This window comes from Brassica napus, chromosome C3 (assembly GCF_020379485.1).
Source record: "Brassica napus cultivar Da-Ae chromosome C3, Da-Ae, whole genome shotgun sequence".
Classification (NCBI taxonomy): domain Eukaryota; kingdom Viridiplantae; phylum Streptophyta; class Magnoliopsida; order Brassicales; family Brassicaceae; genus Brassica; species Brassica napus.
The window spans coordinates 58,740,460-58,758,305 of record NC_063446.1 but is presented as its reverse complement, the minus strand read 5'-3'; the positions used below and the strand labels follow the sequence as shown (position 1 = coordinate 58,758,305).

General features: G+C 44.3%; 2 protein-coding genes across 2 annotated transcripts; one reads left to right on the top strand and one right to left on the bottom strand.

Annotated features, from left to right (window-relative positions):
- Positions 1-2,826: 2,826 nt before the first annotated feature.
- On the bottom strand, positions 2,827-5,613 carry LOC125583196. The gene is made up of 3 exons (XM_048749822.1): positions 4,423-5,613; positions 3,343-4,293; positions 2,827-3,297 (listed from the first exon to the last, which is right to left on the bottom strand). Exons 1-3 carry the CDS (start codon positions 5,611-5,613, stop codon positions 2,827-2,829), a joined length of 2,613 nt encoding a protein of 870 aa, XP_048605779.1.
- Positions 5,614-8,633: 3,020 nt separating this feature from the next.
- LOC106389752 (NPC intracellular cholesterol transporter 1-like) lies at positions 8,634-17,289 on the top strand. The gene is made up of 39 exons (XM_048750306.1): positions 8,634-8,819; positions 8,952-9,013; positions 9,087-9,180; positions 9,258-9,365; positions 9,448-9,564; positions 9,643-9,793; positions 9,874-10,124; positions 10,209-10,394; positions 10,591-10,646; positions 10,754-10,871; positions 10,988-11,071; positions 11,165-11,260; positions 11,370-11,471; positions 11,650-11,718; positions 11,899-11,994; positions 12,072-12,179; positions 12,257-12,370; positions 12,462-12,545; positions 12,890-13,018; positions 13,109-13,307; positions 13,377-13,520; positions 13,606-13,643; positions 13,788-13,871; positions 14,067-14,135; positions 14,235-14,311; positions 14,400-14,469; positions 14,699-14,848; positions 15,038-15,103; positions 15,172-15,316; positions 15,420-15,484; positions 15,571-15,636; positions 15,770-15,863; positions 15,959-15,995; positions 16,075-16,132; positions 16,210-16,320; positions 16,450-16,517; positions 16,646-16,712; positions 16,798-16,866; positions 16,991-17,289. Exons 1-39 carry the CDS (start codon positions 8,772-8,774, stop codon positions 17,084-17,086), a joined length of 3,846 nt encoding a protein of 1,281 aa, XP_048606263.1. The 5' UTR covers positions 8,634-8,771; the 3' UTR covers positions 17,087-17,289.
- The last annotated feature ends 557 nt before the right edge of the window (positions 17,290-17,846 follow it).

Genomic DNA, 17,846 nt, shown 5'->3' with positions numbered 1-17,846 from the left:
TCATCCCAGATGCCAATCTCCCTAACCGCTCTCATTACCGAATGAGCCCTACCGAACATGAAGAGCTACGAAAACAAGTCGAAGAACTAGTCACTAAGGGATTCTTACGAGAAAGTATGAGCCCTTGCGCGGTTCCTGCACTTTTGATCCCAAAAAAAGACGGTTCATGGCGAATGTGTGTCGATAGTCGAGCAGTAAATAAAATTACAGTTCGTTATCGCTTCCCAATTCCTCGCCTCGACGATCTACTTGATCAGATCGGCACAGCACGTATATTTTCCAAATTGGATTTAAAAAGTGGCTACCATCAGATCCGTATTCGCCAGGGAGATGAGTGGAAAACATCTTTCAAAACACGAGAAGGACTTTTTGAATGGTTGGTAATGCCGTTCGGTTTATCTAACGCACCAAGTACATTTATGCGTGTTATGAACCAGGCCCCACGACCTTTCATAGGAAAATTCGTTGTCGTTTACTTCGACGATATACTGATTTTCAGCTTAACAATGGAGGATCATATGCTTCATCTGCGTGAAGTACTGATGGTCTTACGTCGCGACAAGCTCTTTGCAACGTTTAAAAAGTGCGCTTTTGGTCTACCAGAGGTTCAGTTTCTTGGCTATATCGTCTCGTCGAATGGACTTGCGGTTGATCCAGCAAAGGTAGACGCCATCAAGTCATGGCCGGTGCCTAGCACAATATCAGAAGCTCGAAGTTTTCATGGTCTAGCCTCTTTTTATCGACGTTTTGTCCCTCAGTTCAGCGCTATTATGGCCCCGTTTACAAATTGTATCCGTGACAGAACTTTCGTGTGGACCACGACTGCGACCAATGCCTTCGGCATCATCAAAGACAAGTTAAGTTCAGCTCCTATCCTCGCATTACCTGACTTTGCCTCCGTTTTCGAGTTGCATTGTGATGCATCGAAGACAGGTATTGGCGCCGTTCTTAGCCAGAAGCACAGGCCTATCGCCTACTTTAGTGAAAAGATCGCGGGTGCGCGTTTTCGTTACAGCACGTATGATATCGAACTTTACGCTATTATCCAAGCAGTTAAACATTGGCGTCACTACTTGTTCCATAAAGAATTTGTTCTTTACACAGACCATGACGCCTTGAAACATCTTAGTACTCAAGACAAAGTCTCCGCCCGTCATGCTTCTTGGATAGCTTATCTCCAACAATTTTCGTTTGTCATTAAGCACACTTCTGGTGCAAGTAATCGCGTCGCAGATGCACTTAGCCGAAAGCACTCCTTACTGTCCGTTTTGCACACATCGGTACCAGGCTTCAGTTCATTCTCTGACCTATATTCTTCTGATCCTTTTTTCGGTCCGATATGGTCTGCCGTCTCTGCCGGTACTTCCCTGTCCTATACATTGCATGATGGTTTCTTGTTTCGGGAGAACCGTTTGTGTATTTCAGACTGCAGCCTCCGCTTACAACTCATTACAGAGCTTCATAATGAGGGCCATATTGGTCGAGATCGTACGCTCCACCTCGTCGCAACGTCGTATTTTTGGCCGACCCTTCGCAGGGATGTAGAGCATTTTGTTGAAAGATGTGTGATATGTCAGACCTCGAAGAGACAGGCGTCCAACGCCGGTTTGTACCTCCCACTCCCGGTCCCAACTCAGCCTTGGACGGACATCAGTATGGATTTCGTCATGGGTTTGCCCAGAACTCAACGGGGTTTTGACTCAATTTTCGTGGTGGTGGATCGTTTTTCTAAGATGGTTCACTTCATTCCTTGCAAACGAACGACCGATGCAGTTCAAGTTGCTACACTTTTTTTTCGCGAAATCTATCGGCTGCACGGCTTACCATTGTCTATTGTCTCTGACAGAGATTCAAGATTTCTTGGCCACTTTTGGCGTTCCTTGTGGAAGCTTCTTGATACAAGTCTCGATATGAGTTCCGCATACCATCCACAAACTGATGGACAAACGGAGGTCGTCAATCGATCTCTTGGCAACCTATTGCGCAACCTTGTTGGTGATTCAATACGAACTTGGGATTCTAAACTCCCTCAAGCCGAGTTTGCACACAACCATGCACTAAATCGCAGTTCTAAGTATAGTCCGTTTCAAATTATTTACGGTATGGTTCCTTGCTCACCTCCGGCTCTGTTGAATCTTCCCGATAGGGTACGTTTGCATGGAGGTGCCGAAGAGTTTGTGGAGCAGCTAGTTGAAACTCATACGCAGGCTCACGATAATCTACAAACCTCGGTGGCTAAGTACAAAGCGGCTGCTGATACGCACCGGCGTCGCCTTCTGTTTGACGTTGGTGACCTCGTTTGGGCTGTTCTAACTCGTGATCGTATGCCAGCACACGCATATAACAAACTAAAAGCAAAGAAGATTGGCCCGTTAGAAGTTTTAGAACGGATAAATGACAATGCCTATAGACTTCGCCTTCCATCTGATATTACCACCTCCGACGTCTTCAATATCAAGTACCTGTCCCGTTACTTGCCACCAGACCAGCCTTGTGATTCGCGGTCGAATCCTCTTCACCTGGAGGGACCTGATGCAGCGGCATCATAGAAGCTACAACGGCTACTTTCCTTATTTGAGTTTCCGTTTTATGTTGATTTCCTTTTCGTTAGGTTTTACTATTAGGAATAGGTTTTTATATGACAGTTTAAGAGTTCTATATAAAGAACTCTCTTATGGCTTTTGTAAGATACGCTTTTGATAATTAATAAAACTAGCTTTGAGCTTTATACCTTGATAGAGATTTGATTCAATTCATCTTGCTCGAGAAGCCTTGGAAGAGATTCGATTAAATTCATCTTCTTCAAGAAGCAGGTCTCTAGAGTTTTCAGTCGAAAACCCTAGATTGAGCTGATATCTTGTTCGTACCCTCCATCAGATTGTCTGCCGCTCCTTCATGTGTTTCGGCCATGACGAGTCTCGTTTCTTCTCCGGCGATACATTTGAGTAGTACCTTTGTTGCAGTCCATCGGTGTAGTTCCCCGTCCATGACAACGTAGTGTGCGCTACGTCGCTTCAGTCGCCGCGCGTCCCATTTCTCGGTGGGCAATAAACCTTCAGCAAGATAATCGATGAGTTCCTTGCGCCAATCTGTTGGCTGATCATCTTGCGAAGGAGGTTTTGCTTCGTCGATGTCCATCGCTTCGCTGATCGCTGCTGCAATCGCAGTCTGCTCTGCCTTCGTGTCGATGCTCGGTTTCTCGATTTTGTGGATTGGGATTGTCCTCTTGACTTGGTTCTGTAGCTTGCTTCCTAGAGCGGCGAGGGCGTCAGCACAGACATTTTCTCCGCAAGGAACCTTCGTGAGTTCGAAGAACTCGAAGTCTCGCGTGAGGTCTTGGACGAGTTTGAGGTAGGCATCCATCCTTTCGTTGCGGACGTCGTAATCGCCGAGGTAGTGGCTTACGACGAGTTGAGAGTCGCAGTAAGCGCTGATTCTTTTGGCTTTTACTGCCTTGGCGAGACGGAGCCCTACGATGAGGGATTCGTACTCAGCTTCGTTGTTTGACGCCGCAAAACTAAAACTGAATGAATGCCGGATGAGTTCTCCTGTTGGTGATTGCAATTGCACTCCTGCTCCCGACCCTTTACTCGTGGATGAACCGTCGACGTGTAGGATCCAGTTTACACATGGTAGGATGAGGTCTTGCTCTAGCTCTGGCGTTAACTCGATCAAGAAGTCGGCAAGGACCGGTGACTTTGCTGCAGTGCGATTCTTGTACACTATCTCATGTTCGCTCAGCTCCATCGCCCATTTAGTCAACCGTCCTGACTGGTTAGTATTCTGCATAACCGTTCGGAGTGGTTGGTTGGACAGTACTTCGATCGTGTGCGACTGAAAGTAGGGTCGCAGTTTTCTGGCCGAGGCGACGACGGCTGAGGCCATCTTTTCGAGTGTTGGATATCTCGTCTCCGGCTCGGTCATTCTTTTACTTGTGTAAAAGATTGGTTTATGTTCTCCCCGATCTTCTCGAATGAGTACGCTGCTAACGGCGGAGGATGTGACAGCTATGTAGAGAGACAATGTGTCGCCGGCCTGTGGCTTCGATAGTACTGGTGGGGTCATGAGGTAATGCTTGAGTTGATTGAACGCCTCTTCGCATTTTTCGTCCCAGATGAACCTCTTGTTGCCCCTTAGTAGCTCGTAGAAGGGAAGACATTTATCGGTTGATCGCGAGATGAACCGGTTGAGAGCTGCTATGCGTCCCGTTAGTCGCTGTACTTCGCGGCTGTTCTTCGGGCTCAGAAGGTCGAGAATTGTCGAGATCTGCTTGGGGTTAGCTTTGATTCCTCGCTGAGTGACAATGTAGCCGAGGAATTCCCCGGAAGTGACACCGAAGGTACACTTGGCCGGGTTGAGCTTCATCCCGTAGTCGTTCAAGATCTTGAAGCAGTCGCGTAAGTTGTTTAGGTGATCGTCGGCCTTGAGCGATTTGACTAACATATCGTCGATGTACACTTCCATGGTTTTGCCAAGCTGATCAACGAACATTCGGTTGACGAGTCGCTGATAAGTCGCGCCGGCGTTCTTTAGCCCGAAGGGCATCACCTTGTAGCAGTAAGTCCCTCTGTCAGTGATGAATGCTGTCTTCTCGCGATCGTCGGGATGCATCAAGATCTGGTTGTATCCCGAGAAAGCATCCATGAAGGTTAGGAGTTCGTTACCAGCAGTTGATTCGACGAGACGATCGATATGAGGGAGTGGGTAGCTGTCCTTTGGGCATGCCTTGTTGAGGTTTGTGAAGTCGACGCATATGCGCCATTTGCCGTTTTTCTTTTTGACGACAACCGGATTAGCCAACCATTCGGGGTATCGGACTTCGGTAATGAAACCCGCGTCGAGAAGCCTATCGACTTCTTCGTTTACGGCTTTAGATCGTTCTGGACCGAGTTTTCGTCGCTTATGTCGGATGGGTTTGAACGTCGGGTCGACGTATAGTTCATGAGAGGTAACTGCGGGGTTGATCCCCTTCATGTCGGAGGTCTTCCAGGAGAACGTCGAGGCGTTGTCTTTGATGAAAGAGATGATCCTTGAACATATGTCGTCGGACAGGTAGACGCCCACTCGGATGATTTTCGTCGGGTCGGACTCATCGATTGCGACTTCGCGAACTTCCTCCTTCTGGGGGAATATCTTGTGGATTGGTTTACTAACGGAGTTGACAAGGGAAGCCTGTTGCTGCATCTTTACAGTTGCGATCAGCAGTTCTCTCGCGGCTTGTTGATCTCCCTGAATCGTCTGTGTTTTGCCGTCCTTTCCAGGAAACTTGACGCATTGATGATAGGTCGAAGGAACAGCTTTCATGGAATGCAGCCATGGTGTTCCGAGTATGGCATTATAGGGTGCTTTGGTGCGGATGATGGAGAACTTGACGGTGCGGGTTATACCACCTGCATATACTGGAAGACGAATTGTCCCGATCATTTGCTCCGAGGCTCCGTTGAAGCCGGTGAGCCTGCGAGAGGAAGGCTTCATATCCCTTAAATCAACTCCCATTTTGTCGAGTGTGTCGCGAAAGATGAGATCGACCGAGCTGCCGGTATCAATAAGGACTTTTGCGACTAGGCATTCACCGATGTCAAGGTCGACGAGGAGAGGATCGTTATGTGGCATGTGGACGCCCTTGGTATCCAGTGCCGAAAAAGTGATCTGGTGATCATTTTCGACTGGTGATCATTTTCGACTGGAGAGGGCCACTTCTTAGAGGTGGTTGCTTGACGTTTGTAATCTTTGACGGCTCGAAACGAGTCACCACAAGGTGGTGATCCGCCCATTATGACGCTAATGTGCGGGGCTCGGGTAGCTCGCATTGATTCGAGTTGCTTCCTCAAATCGTCAGTTGTGTTCTCGAATTTAGGAGTTTCTGCAGGCTGTTTCTTTTTTTGATTCGAGACGTCGTCGCAGATCAGACCCTTTCGAACGGTTGAGTTGGACTCGCAGGTCGTCGGCCTTCGAATTGAGCTGGTCATGAAGGTCGCCACTTTGACCGATTCTCTGGGCGTTGCATTTTGAGATGGTCGCATGGAGGTCGGTGGTTCCTGTGTTTTCGTTCGTGGCGTTCTTTCGCTTCAGTAGAATGCGCAGGTCGTCGGCCTTCGAATTGAGCTGGTCACGAAGGTCGCCACTTTGACCGATTCTCCGGGCGTTGCATTTTGAGATGGTCGCATGGAGGTCGGTGGTTCCTGTGTTTTCGTTCGTGGCGCTCTTTCGCTTCAGTAGAATGCGCAGGTCTTTATCTGTTGTCGAGGGAGCGAGAGACTACTTATCCTTGCTGTTCAATTTATCGCGCAGGTCTGGTTGCACTGTCGGGACGTCATCATCGGAGGAGTCACAAGGGCGAGAGAGTATGACTTCCACTCGTCGCCGGTGACACGGATGTTCGTCTTCTGACTAATCGTTGGCGGGACCGATGTTGTTGACGGGAGTGCGCTCAGGGCTTGCTCTTTCCTCGCTCGGGGTCTTGTTCTTTTGAGACTTCTGTGCCTTCTTCTCCTTGTTCTTACTCCAGCTTTTGGTGTTTTTTGGTGTCGTAGGAGAGGTGGGCATTTGGATTGTCCCATTAGCGATCCCACCGAAAAATTGCCCGATGAGGACCTTGCATTCCTTCGTATCATGGGAATCCCTTTTGTGGTAGAGGCACCATTTTTTTGGCTCCTCGGAATTTGAACTCGCTAGTTCAGATGAGCTTGACTGCTTCGGAGCGGAGTCTCGATCCCAGTGGTTCCAACCTTTCTCTCGTGTGACGGCTGCTGATTTTGGAGATTCCTCATCACCGACCGAGCTAACGTAGCCTCGCTTCTGAGTGGTATTTCCACCGGAGGAGTGCTGGCGGGGCTCGGGGCGGGTGTCGTTTGTTCGGGGGGTCACTGTTTCGCTGCCGCTTCTTTTGCGAACTTTGCTCTTGTGTCTTCTTCCATGCGGATAAAGTTGTGCGAGCGAGCGATGGCGTCGGAGACAGATTTTGTCGGGTATCGGTATAGATCCTGACGAAAGGTGGAGTCGACGTGCAAGGTGTTCATCAAGGATTCGACGGCGATATGATCAGGAATATCGATCTTCGAGACAATAACCTTGAATTTCTCCATGAAGTCGCGGAGGCTTTGGCCGCTGGCGTGAGTGAGGTTCCACAAATCTGACACGGTCGCTTCCTGGTTGGTGAACATGATATAATTCTTAAGGAAAGCCGTTGAGAGGTCGTGGAAACAGTCGACGGAGTTCTCTCTGAGGCCGATGAACCAAGTAAGGGCCGGTCCTTCTAGGGTTTCGACGAAGAGTTGGCAAAGGCCGGCGTCTTTGTCTTCGTCGGTCAGGTTTGCGCGTCGCATCGCTATGTTGAAGGACGTGACGTGAGTAGAAGGGTCAGAGAGACCTTTGAAGGTTGGAAGACGGAGTTTCTCCATCTTCTGGAGCCGCACGCCGGTAACCTTTTGCGTGAAGGGTGTACGAAGAGATTCCGCGAGCACATGCTCGGTTTGGGGCGCGGACGTCGTCACCTGGTGGATCTTCGAGTTGATGTCGAGGACCGACTGTTTCAACGTGGCTAGTTCGCTTGCGGTGTGCGCGTTGATGTCGTTACCGGTGCTTTGGTTGTCGTTGTCCCGCGTAGGTGCTACGTTGGTGGTTCGTTCTGTGGCGAACAGGTGTCGACGATACTGTTCCGTTGAAGCTTCGGCGTTTGCAGCGATAGGAGCAAGGATCTTTGCTATCGCCGTGATTTGGTCAACTGCCGCCTTCTGCGCCGCTTCTTGTAGGGCGAGGCGTGCCAAGATGGTTTCCATAGACGCAGGAGGGGGTAGTGGAGTTACTGGTGTAAGCGTAGGTGTCGCCTCTAGAGCTGGCATCACCTCGAGAGCTTTGCGCTCCTCGCCTGACGAAGAACTGTCGTTGCTAACAACCATAGTACTAACGTTACTTTGCTAGTGGCCCCACGGTGGGCGCCAACTGTTTGATCGGAAAACGGTAATAAAGAAGATGTGGGTTTAACAAAGACGTCTTATTTATGGTCGGAAAAAACGTTCAGTCGGTTACAAGAGAAATGAAGAGAATGCGACAGAGAGGAAGCCGGTGGCTCGATGAGCTATCGGACAAGTACAACTAACGGCGAGATGAAGCAAAGGTGAAAACCCTAATCTAGCCGCCAAATGTTAGTCAATGATTTCAGATCCCCTTCTCATTGCTTTCTCTTCTCTTTATATAGTTCTCCTAATATTTCATCCTTGACCTAGCTTATGTCGTCTTCGTGGGCCTTCCCTACTGGGCCGAGAGTCCCGTATTCATCCGAGCAGTCGCCGAGCTGAGTGCACTTTAGTCGACGATGATCGACTAAAGGTATTCTAGAGACAAGCCGAGAAGCTGACCCTTTAAACCAACTATCCGAGCCATCGTTCTATTTAGTCCGGGCCAGGCCTCCTATTCTTTGGGCCTTGTGGGGTGGTTAAATCCATCCCTACACATCCAACACCATAAATGCAACTACCATACCAATAAGGATTAAGCTGCTGACCAATTCCAACAAATTTGTAAAAAAAAATCAACAAAAGTCAAAAGGAGTTAGTTACCTTTTTCATCTTCTCCCCGAAATGGAAAACGGGACGCATTGCTAGCATTCAATACCAAAACGACAAAACAACCTCAAGAAAGATACTGTTACGACACGCCATCGTCGTCGTCGACAGACGCGTGTATGAGGAGAGAGCTTCTTTACTCTCCAATTCTCTCCATTCGAGTCCATCATCGATCCATCATCCTCTTTGAAAACCCCAACGACGGACATGGCGATCCCTCGCAAGCCGCTGCTTACGTCTCTTCTCCTTTTACAGGCACACACACACCTCTCTCTCTCTCTCTCTCTCTCTCTCTCTCTCTCTCTCTCTCTCTCTCTCTCTTTAGTCATTGTATAGTATGCGACTTGTGCAGATTGATTGCATCTAAATTTCTCGTTCATGATTCAGGTGATGATCAGTTTCTCAGTTTTAGTCAGCGCAGAGCTCATCTCCTCACTCAACTCTCCAATGTAATTTTTCCCCTTACTTACTTAACCACACTCTTTTCTTTCCCTAAATTTTGATTTTTGTGAGTAATAATAGACATTCAAATGATTACTGCGCTATGTATGACATTTGTGGACAACGCACCGACGGCAAAGTCCTCAACTGTCCTTACGGTTCCCCTTCCGTTAAGGTATTTTAACCATTAGGATATTTCCTTTCTCTTCTTCTTTGAGTTAGTAATTAGTATTCTTTTCGTTGTTTCCGCAGCCTGATGATCTCTTTTCCGCCAAAATACAAAGTCTCTGTCCAACCATTACTGGGAGTGTCTGCTGTACGGAGACTCAGTTTGACACCTTGAGGTCTCAAGTTCAACAGGTTATTCTTCTCTCTCTCTTTTGTTTCTTGCTGCAATCATCTCTTCTCTTCTAATTAGAGCTGGCTATTTATCTATTTGTAGGCTGTCCCTTTTCTTGTGGGTTGTCCTGCCTGCTTGAGGAACTTCTTGAACCTCTTCTGCGAGCTCTCCTGCTCTCCCAATCAGTCCCTTTTCATCAATGTCACTTCTGTTGCTGAGGTTAGAGTCTTTACTTGTTTCACCAGATGATATGTGCTTTAACAACACTAAGCATTACTTTTTGGATTTTTATTCTAGGTTGGTGGAAATTTGACTGTGGATGGTATAGACTATCACATTACTGACATGTTTGGAGAAGGCCTTTACGAGTCTTGTAAAGAGGTGAAATTTGGAACTATGAACACACGTGCCATCAATTTCGTGGGTGGTGGCGCTCAAAACTTCGGAGGTGCTGCTCCCCAGTCTGTTTCAAGACTTTCTTCTATACACTTTCTATCCTTGTTTTCATCTTTACTTCTGCTTTTTCAGAGTGGTTTGCGTTTATCGGTCAGAAAGCACCACCTGGCTTCCCTGGTTCACCATATGCAATCAATTTCAAATCGAGTTCCCCTGAGTTATCTGCAATGGCGCCGATGAACTTATCTACTTATTCGTGTGGCGACACATCACTTGGATGCTCTTGTGGTGACTGCCCTTCCTCACCCGCTTGCTCTAGTCCCGAACCCCTTCCTCCCCCACATGAAGAAGACTCCTGCTCATTTCGAATCGGTCCTCTTAAGGTAAGTGTTATCAGGTATAATATTGTTGATTGCCTGAGAACATTCACGAGTTGGGATTTGATTGTATTGATTTTTTATATTCAGGTTAGATGCATTGAGTTATCGATGGCACTGTTATACATCCTGCTGGTCTCTAGCTTCTTTGGATGGGCTACTTTCAGTCGAACAAGGGATATAACACAGCCTGATGGTAGCTCAGAGTCACTAGTGCGTCTGCTGGAAGGAGATGGAATTAATAGTGAACTGAAGGAAAGCACACTTGGTGTCAAGGTATATTGAGTTGTTGGCTAGAAATCGTAGTTCTTCTGTGTATGCATATATAACGTATAATACATGCCAGGGGAGGGGGATATAGTATATAATACATTTATACACATATGCTGAACTGTCCTTGTAGATACAAGCTGATTGGTTATTCTCTGTTTAGAGGAAAGAGCGAGTTGATAACTTGACTTCTATTTATTAGGTGAAAAGACATGCTCACCTCTCTCCCGTTCAGAGATACATGGCATCATTTTACAAGTAAATCTCCAGGATTTTTTTCTTTCTGTCGTCTAGAGTTTTCCCACAAGGTATCAAGAAAAACCAGAAACTGATGAGATGGAATTGTTTCCAATTGTGTGCCTCAGATCATACGGGTCATGGATTGCTAGAAATCCATCTCTTGTTCTTTTCATTTCGGTGGCTATAGTTCTTGCGCTCAGTTCAGGCCTCTTTCGTTTTAAGGTGGAAACGCGGCCAGAAAAGGTATGTATTAGCTCTTCCAGTACCATAGTTATACTAACTCTTTATGACATGGATTCAGCAGCAAAGCCATTGCAAAAGCTGGTATGATTGCTCATGTGAATTCCGATGTTTTGTAGCTGTGGGTAGGTCCTTCAAGCAAAGCAGCAGAAGAGAAAAAGTTCTTTGATAGCCACCTTTCACCATTCTACAGAATCGAGCAGGTAGTTTTCTATATTTTGCTTTTTCTGTATTCCATTTTTTAATTGAAAAATATAGACAACCTCTGTTCACAATTTCTTTGTGTGGCATGACAGCTTATCTTGGCCACTGTTCCCGATCCCAAAACTGGGAAGGCTCCTAGAATTGTGACAGAAGAAAATATTCTTTTGCTTTTTGACATACAAGAGAAGGTAACTGAAAAATTGCTGCAAACATTTAGTGTTGGTCCAAACATTTAGTGTTGGTCCAAACGAGTGTTACCCATATGTTTGTTCTGATTTTTTCCTCCAAATATCATAGGTCGATCAAATTCGTGGAAATTATTCAGGTTCAGAGGTCCCTCTGACTGACATTTGCTTGAAGCCACTGGGAGAGGACTGCGCCACTCAGAGCATTCTGCAGGTTTAGAATTTTCAAGCTTGTGGAATTCTCAACGGTTTTAATACTTTTTGTAACTTGTCACTGTTTAGATACTCAGGATACCTTCATGTGTTTTTTTTCTAACTTCTTAGACATCAAAATTCGTCTTGCAAACGGAATCGCTTGTCTACTGACATCTCTTTTTGAATTTCATTTTCAGTATTTCAAGATGGATCTTGGAAATTATGATGAGTATGGAGGAATTGAGCATGCTGAGTATTGTTTCCAGGTTCAGTTTTTGCTCAATATCTAGCACATAGCCAATTTCGTCAAAGAATTTTGGGGGGGGGGGGGGGGGGGGGGGGGGGTGGTGGTGGTGGTTTAAGTTATTCACTTCGTAATTCTACTGTTGAGTGTCTACCTAGTGATTGAATACTGTTTTCTGATTCCTTGTCTCTTCAACTTCCAGCATTACACGTCATCAGAGCTGTGCTTAAGCGCTTTTCAGGCGCCCGTTGATCCTAGTGCAGTGTTGGGAGGATTTTCAGGGAGTAACTATTCTGAGGTAATGGTGGTTGCGGAACTCGCTTGGTCAGAAGCTTTTGGTTGTTACCCTGGCCTTAAATGAACCTGTATTTTCAGGCTACTGCGTTTGTTATAACATATCCAGTTAACAATATCGTTGGTGATTCGAGCAACGAGAACGCAAGGGCAATAGCATGGGAAAAATCGTTCATTCAATTAGCGAAGGTTTTTCCCTTTTAATGTCTTCAGATTTTCAAAAAGCGACACGGTTGTCGTAATCGTTTTTTACTTACACTTGCCAGAAGGAGCTGCTATCTATGGTGCAATCCAATAATTTGACTCTCTCTTTTTCATCCGAAAGTTCAATAGAGGAAGAGCTGAAAAGAGAAAGCACTGCTGATGTTATAACAATAGCTGTACGATGACAAATATCTTTGAGAGTTATCTTTTACCATCTTCTTACCAAGATTTTCATGCCAGTGATCTGTTTTTGTTTTCCTTCACCAGGCAAGCTATCTGGTTATGTTTGTTTATATTTCCGTCACGCTTGGAGATGCTCCGCAGTTTTATACTTTCTTCATTTCATCAAAGGTACTTTCGTCTTGATCATCCTCTCACATCCGATGGGCATTTCAGTTGTATTTGATCACTTTAACATTCCTTTAGTCTCTGTAGAAGTAAAATTTTGAATAGTGGGAATCTTATGATGTGTTGGGAATTACTTTTGCTAGCCGTTCCCAGCTGCAATGATCTTAATATCTGAATAGTGGCCAGGGTGTCCTTACACAACTATTAATACCCCTTTCCCTAATTCACTCTACCGAGATGATCTTTGAAGCTATATATTCACATTGAAATATCTGGGATTGGGGATACGAAAGTACTGTGTGTACAATCATTTTATACAGCTTACTTACTAATATCATGACTTCTAGGTCTTGCTCGGTCTTTCGGGTGTTGTGCTTGTCTTGCTTTCTGTACTTGGATCTATTGGATTTTTCAGTGCGGTTGGAGTTAAATCCACATTGATCATAATGGAAGTCATTCCTTTCCTAGTCCTGGCTGTAAGTTCGTTTTCATCTCTATAGCAAAAACAGTGGAAAATTTCTTAATTTGGTGATGGATATAATGATGGGCTTTCCATATGTTAACAGGTGGGAGTAGATAATATGTGCATATTGGTTCGTGCTGTAAAGAGACAGCCTCGTGATATTTCTTTAGAGGACCGGATCAGCTCTGCACTTGTTGAAGTAGGTCCATCCATAACGCTGGCAAGTTTATCCGAAGTATTGGCATTTGCTGTTGGAGCTTTTGTTCCAATGCCAGCATGTCGTATCTTTTCGATGTTTGCAGGTTTGTAAAATGTTTGGTGCTCCCTGTGCACATTAGTTGTGAGTCTGACACTGTTCTATACATGTGCAGCTTTGGCTATTCTGTTGGACTTCTTTCTGCAAATCACAGCATTTGTTGCGCTAATAGTTTTTGACTGCAAAAGAGCTGCAGATAACAGAATTGATTGCTTCCCTTGCGTAAAAGTTTCTTCCTCGTCTCAAGAATCTGTTGAAGGTTACTTCTGATTTTTTTATTGAATTAGTGTCTTTTTCAGTGCATCCTTTCCTTCAACTTAGCCAGAGATGCTATGCGTTTACAGGTGGAAGTGAACCTGGGTTTCTTGAGAGATACATGAAGGTACTTTGGTTTCAAGAATTGGAACACTTCCTCTTATGATTAATACACATGAATTATGATATGTGCAACATAGTCACACACAAACATGTAAGCACAGTTGACAGTCCGCAATCTCGCTAATTCTCTAGTCTCCGTGTTCCACAGGAGGTTCATGCACCCGTGCTTGGACTTTGGGTTGTAAAAATGGTTGTTGTTGCTGTATTCTTGGCTTTTGCGCTGGCAAGCATTGTAAGTTGCTAGCCAAATTATACTCGTTCTTTTGTTTACACCTTTCGTTTATCACTTCTTTTGATATAGCGCTACGCTCTACAATAAACGATATCATTTTCAGAGGGACAGGGCATGCATCATATCGATTTTTCTGTGATTACTAGGAAGTATTCTATCCATCTGTTTAAATTTCTTGTGTTTTGATTCATCCAGGCCCTAAGTCCAAGGCTGGAAACTGGTTTGGAGCAGAAAATTGTTCTTCCTAGGGACTCTTACCTTCAAGTTTAGTGTGTTCCATTTTTAATTTCTCCTTTAGCTGTTCTCCTTGTGTTCATCTCTTGCTCATTTCTCCCAATCACCGATTGGAATTTTTTTTTATAGGACTATTTCGACAGTCTCGCAGAGTACCTCATAGTGGGACCGCCTTTGTATTTTGTAGTCAAGGATTACAATTATAGGTTTTCTATCTGATACACACACTAACCACTCTCTCTGGTACGATTGTCGACCTGTTTTTTATGCACTGAAATTGATTCTTTTTGGCAGCTTGGAATCAAGGCATACGAATCAGTTGTGCTCTATCAGCCAGTGCAATTCGAATTCCCTTTTAAATGAGGTAATGTTAAAGATGTGTATATGTTTGAAATGATCTGCATCTTACTCAGTAAATAAATGTGATATATCTCCACTAAAGTCATGATATGAATTTTTAGAAGTTTTGATGAATCGTCATTAAAGATCCACCCACCCTCGTAGTCGTGGTGCCACCAAGGCCTATCACATTTAAAGGGCCACCCTGAAGGGTTTAATTCTTAACATTGTTTGTTTTCCCCACCTTCCACCAGATATCAAGAGCGTCACAAACTCCAGAAACAAGTTACATTGCCAAACCAGCTGCGTCTTGGCTCGATGATTTTCTTGTATGGCTATCACCAGAGGCTTTTGGCTGTTGTCGGAAGTTCACTAATGGCAGTTATTGTCCTCCAGACGACCAGGTCAGTCTTATCTCCTAGAGCTTATTGTGGAAACTACATTGTTATCAGTTTCTCTTTTAAATCACAGAAGAAACGATACGGGTTGACAGGCTAGTTTTGATGTCTGTTTAATTGCCTTTAATCAAGCATCAGTTATTTAAAGTGCAAAATGGTGTTATAGCTTCTAACTTAAATCTTCTAATGCTACAGCCACCTTGCTGCACAGCTGATGATGATATATGCAGTTTAGATGGGATCTGTAGAGACTGTACCACAGTAAGCTTCTCTCTCTCTCTCTCCTCAACAATATCTAGAATAGATTCTAATTCTTTAATCCATTGCAGTGCTTTCGACACTCAGATTTGGTTCGGGATCGCCCATCTACAGCTCAGTTCAGGGAGAAACTACCCTGGTTTCTAAATGCTTTGCCTTCGGCTGACTGTGCAAAAGGTGGTCATGGAGCTTATACGAATAGCGTGGATTTGAAAGGTACTCTAGAATTCGCTTTGATAAAATCTATTTTCTCTTTACTCTGATTCATTTTATTCGCTTTTGGTCTTAACCTCTTTGTGGAACGCTTGAATTTTTTCAGGGTATGAGACTGGTGTTATACAGGCATCTGAGTTCCGTACATACCACACACCACTTAACACACAAGTATGCCACTATTGATTTTGGCAAGAAACTTGCTAATGAAAACTCACAGTTGAGATATCCTGATTGTCTTTGGAAAATTTCCTCAGGGTGACTATGTTAATTCACTGCGAGCTGCTCGGGAGTTCAGTTCAAGAATGTCTAATTTGCTGAAGGTTTGAATCTGGTGATGAATAATGCTTTAAAAAGTATAGATTAGTAGCTGGCTTTGCTAGAAGGAGGATGGTCTACCAAATGTCTATTTTTCTTCTGCTAAGCTCCTATATAATAAGCCTTTATTTTATGCAGATTGAGATCTTTCCATATTCTGTGTTCTACATTTTCTTTGAGCAATATCTGAATATCTGGACCGTAGCTTTGACAAACCTCGCTATAGCAATCGGTTTGCTTCCCATCTATCCCAAAGCAGTGTTTTGATTTTGTTTTTGCTAGCTTGTACCAAAATACAACTATTTAATTCCCATATTGTTGTGGCAGGTGCTATATTTGTTGTTTGCTTATTAATCACTTCCAGGTCAGTTCTCTCTCGATACATTATGCTGAAATTCAATGTCTTGATGTTGGATTCTGATTATTTAACCTGTCAATTTCAGTGCCTGGAGTTCAGCCATCATTGTTCTTGTGTTAGTGATGATACTCGCAGACCTCATGGTACATGTTTCATGCGATTCTGGAAGCTAATATGTAGCTATAGTGAAAAGATAATCATCGTTGATATGATTGAGCAGGGTGTAATGGTGGTTTTGGGAATTCAACTCAATGCGGTTTCTGTTGTGAATTTGATAATGTCAATCGGGATTGCTGTAGAATTCTGCGTGCACATATCACATGCCTTCCTGGTAAGAACATGTCACCTCCCTTTGTAACCTTCCCCCGAAAACTACACTGCATATATTGGCTGGCTCTACAAGCCATGCCACATTGTGTCTGAAAAATAATGTTTGTTTCCTGCACTTATATAAATGCAGATGAGTAATGGGAACAGAGAACAAAGAGCGAGGAAGGCACTGGAAACCATGGGAGCTTCGGTTTTCAGGTGATGAAGCTTAAATTTTCTCCAAATCATTTTTCTTTTTCTTGTATGCAAAGGTGTTAGTTAGTCTAATTGGTTGGGTAGTCAAATTTGTGGGACTTAATGAATGAAAATATTTTGCTGGGGGACAGTGGGATCACACTCACCAAACTTGTTGGAGTGATGGTGCTTTGCTTCGCACGATCGGAGATATTTGTGGTAAGGACACACCCAAACACGTTGCCTTAATGCAGTTGTTGGTCTCTTGCTTGAGTTCAAATGGATATTGTATTGGTGCATACAGGTGTATTACTTTCAAATGTACTTGGCTTTGGTTATAATCGGCTTCCTGCATGGGCTCGTTTTCTTACCTGTAAGTTAATCTGCTACCATCTACTGGTCAAGCTTGAACAGCCAAGACAATATCATCCCTATCGATTGGTTATAGAGTAAGCATCTAATGGGTGATTGATTCGTGCACTCGTTGTGGGTTTCAGGTCATACTTAGTTTAGCCGGGCCTCCACAGATATACTTGGACACCGAGGAGGAGGAGCAGGGGAGAGACGGAGCTTCTTCTTCCCTATTGAACTGAGTAACTTTACAGACTAGTCTGAATTAAACTTTAACATGTACTCTTATGATTCAAATAAGTCTTAACACTTGTCAAAAACACTAAAGAATCAATAGTGTATGCTCTGTATCAAAGTTTAGGTAACAGGACTATGGCCCAAACTATGGCATGTTGGTACAATACGAAGAACTGAGGTGTTTGGAGCTAGATCCTACCATTAACTATCTACCTGAGAAAAAAGAAAGAAATAAGTTGGCTTCGAAGTAGATTCTGCTTCTCACAAAATCATAATAGGCTTCAAAGAAAGCTAGTTTACGTAAATATAGAGAGAGAAAAGGGATCGCAAGAAGCCAAGAACAACTAATTAGATCAAACAAGTATGTTGCATATGCACACAAAAAAACTTACTTGGGCATTATGCAGAGAAGTAATAGTTATTTAGACTTTGTAGACGCAAGTATTATTATCAACCCATCTCTGTTAATGGTTTAGGAAGGTCAAAACTTACTTGGCATTTCTACTTGAGCGTTTATGTGAAGAATTCTTTAAAAAGCTAACACAGAAACACATCCAAGAAGAAGAAGAAAACTCTGATACATTTAAAAAGCTCATTGCGATCATCACCGGACCTAGTCTTACTCCCATAGAGAACTTTCTCATCCGGTATGTTTTCCAAGCAATTGTCCACTCAATACGGAGAGAGCTCAATGCTCGACGACATGGAGAACAAGAAAAAGAAGCTCAGTGTCTAGCAAAGTTTGTGGACAAAACTATTAGGATT

Coding starts and splice junctions, on each gene's coding strand:
- LOC125583196 (XM_048749822.1), bottom strand. CDS start 5,613: ATGCCACATAACGATCCTCTCCTCGTCGACCTTGACATCGGTGAATGC. Junction 4,294..4,422: donor TGTTAGTCAAATCGCTCAAG/GCCGACGATCAC, acceptor ATTGTCACTCAG/CGAGGAATCAAAGCTAACCC. Junction 3,298..3,342: donor TGGATGCCTACCTCAAACTC/GTCCAAGACCTC, acceptor GAACTCACGAAG/GTTCCTTGCGGAGAAAATGT.
- LOC106389752 (XM_048750306.1), top strand. CDS start 8,772: ATGGCGATCCCTCGCAAGCCGCTGCTTACGTCTCTTCTCCTTTTACAG. Junction 11,072..11,164: donor CATTCTACAGAATCGAGCAG/GTAGTTTTCTAT, acceptor GTGGCATGACAG/CTTATCTTGGCCACTGTTCC. Junction 15,864..15,958: donor AAACCTCGCTATAGCAATCG/GTTTGCTTCCCA, acceptor TTGTTGTGGCAG/GTGCTATATTTGTTGTTTGC.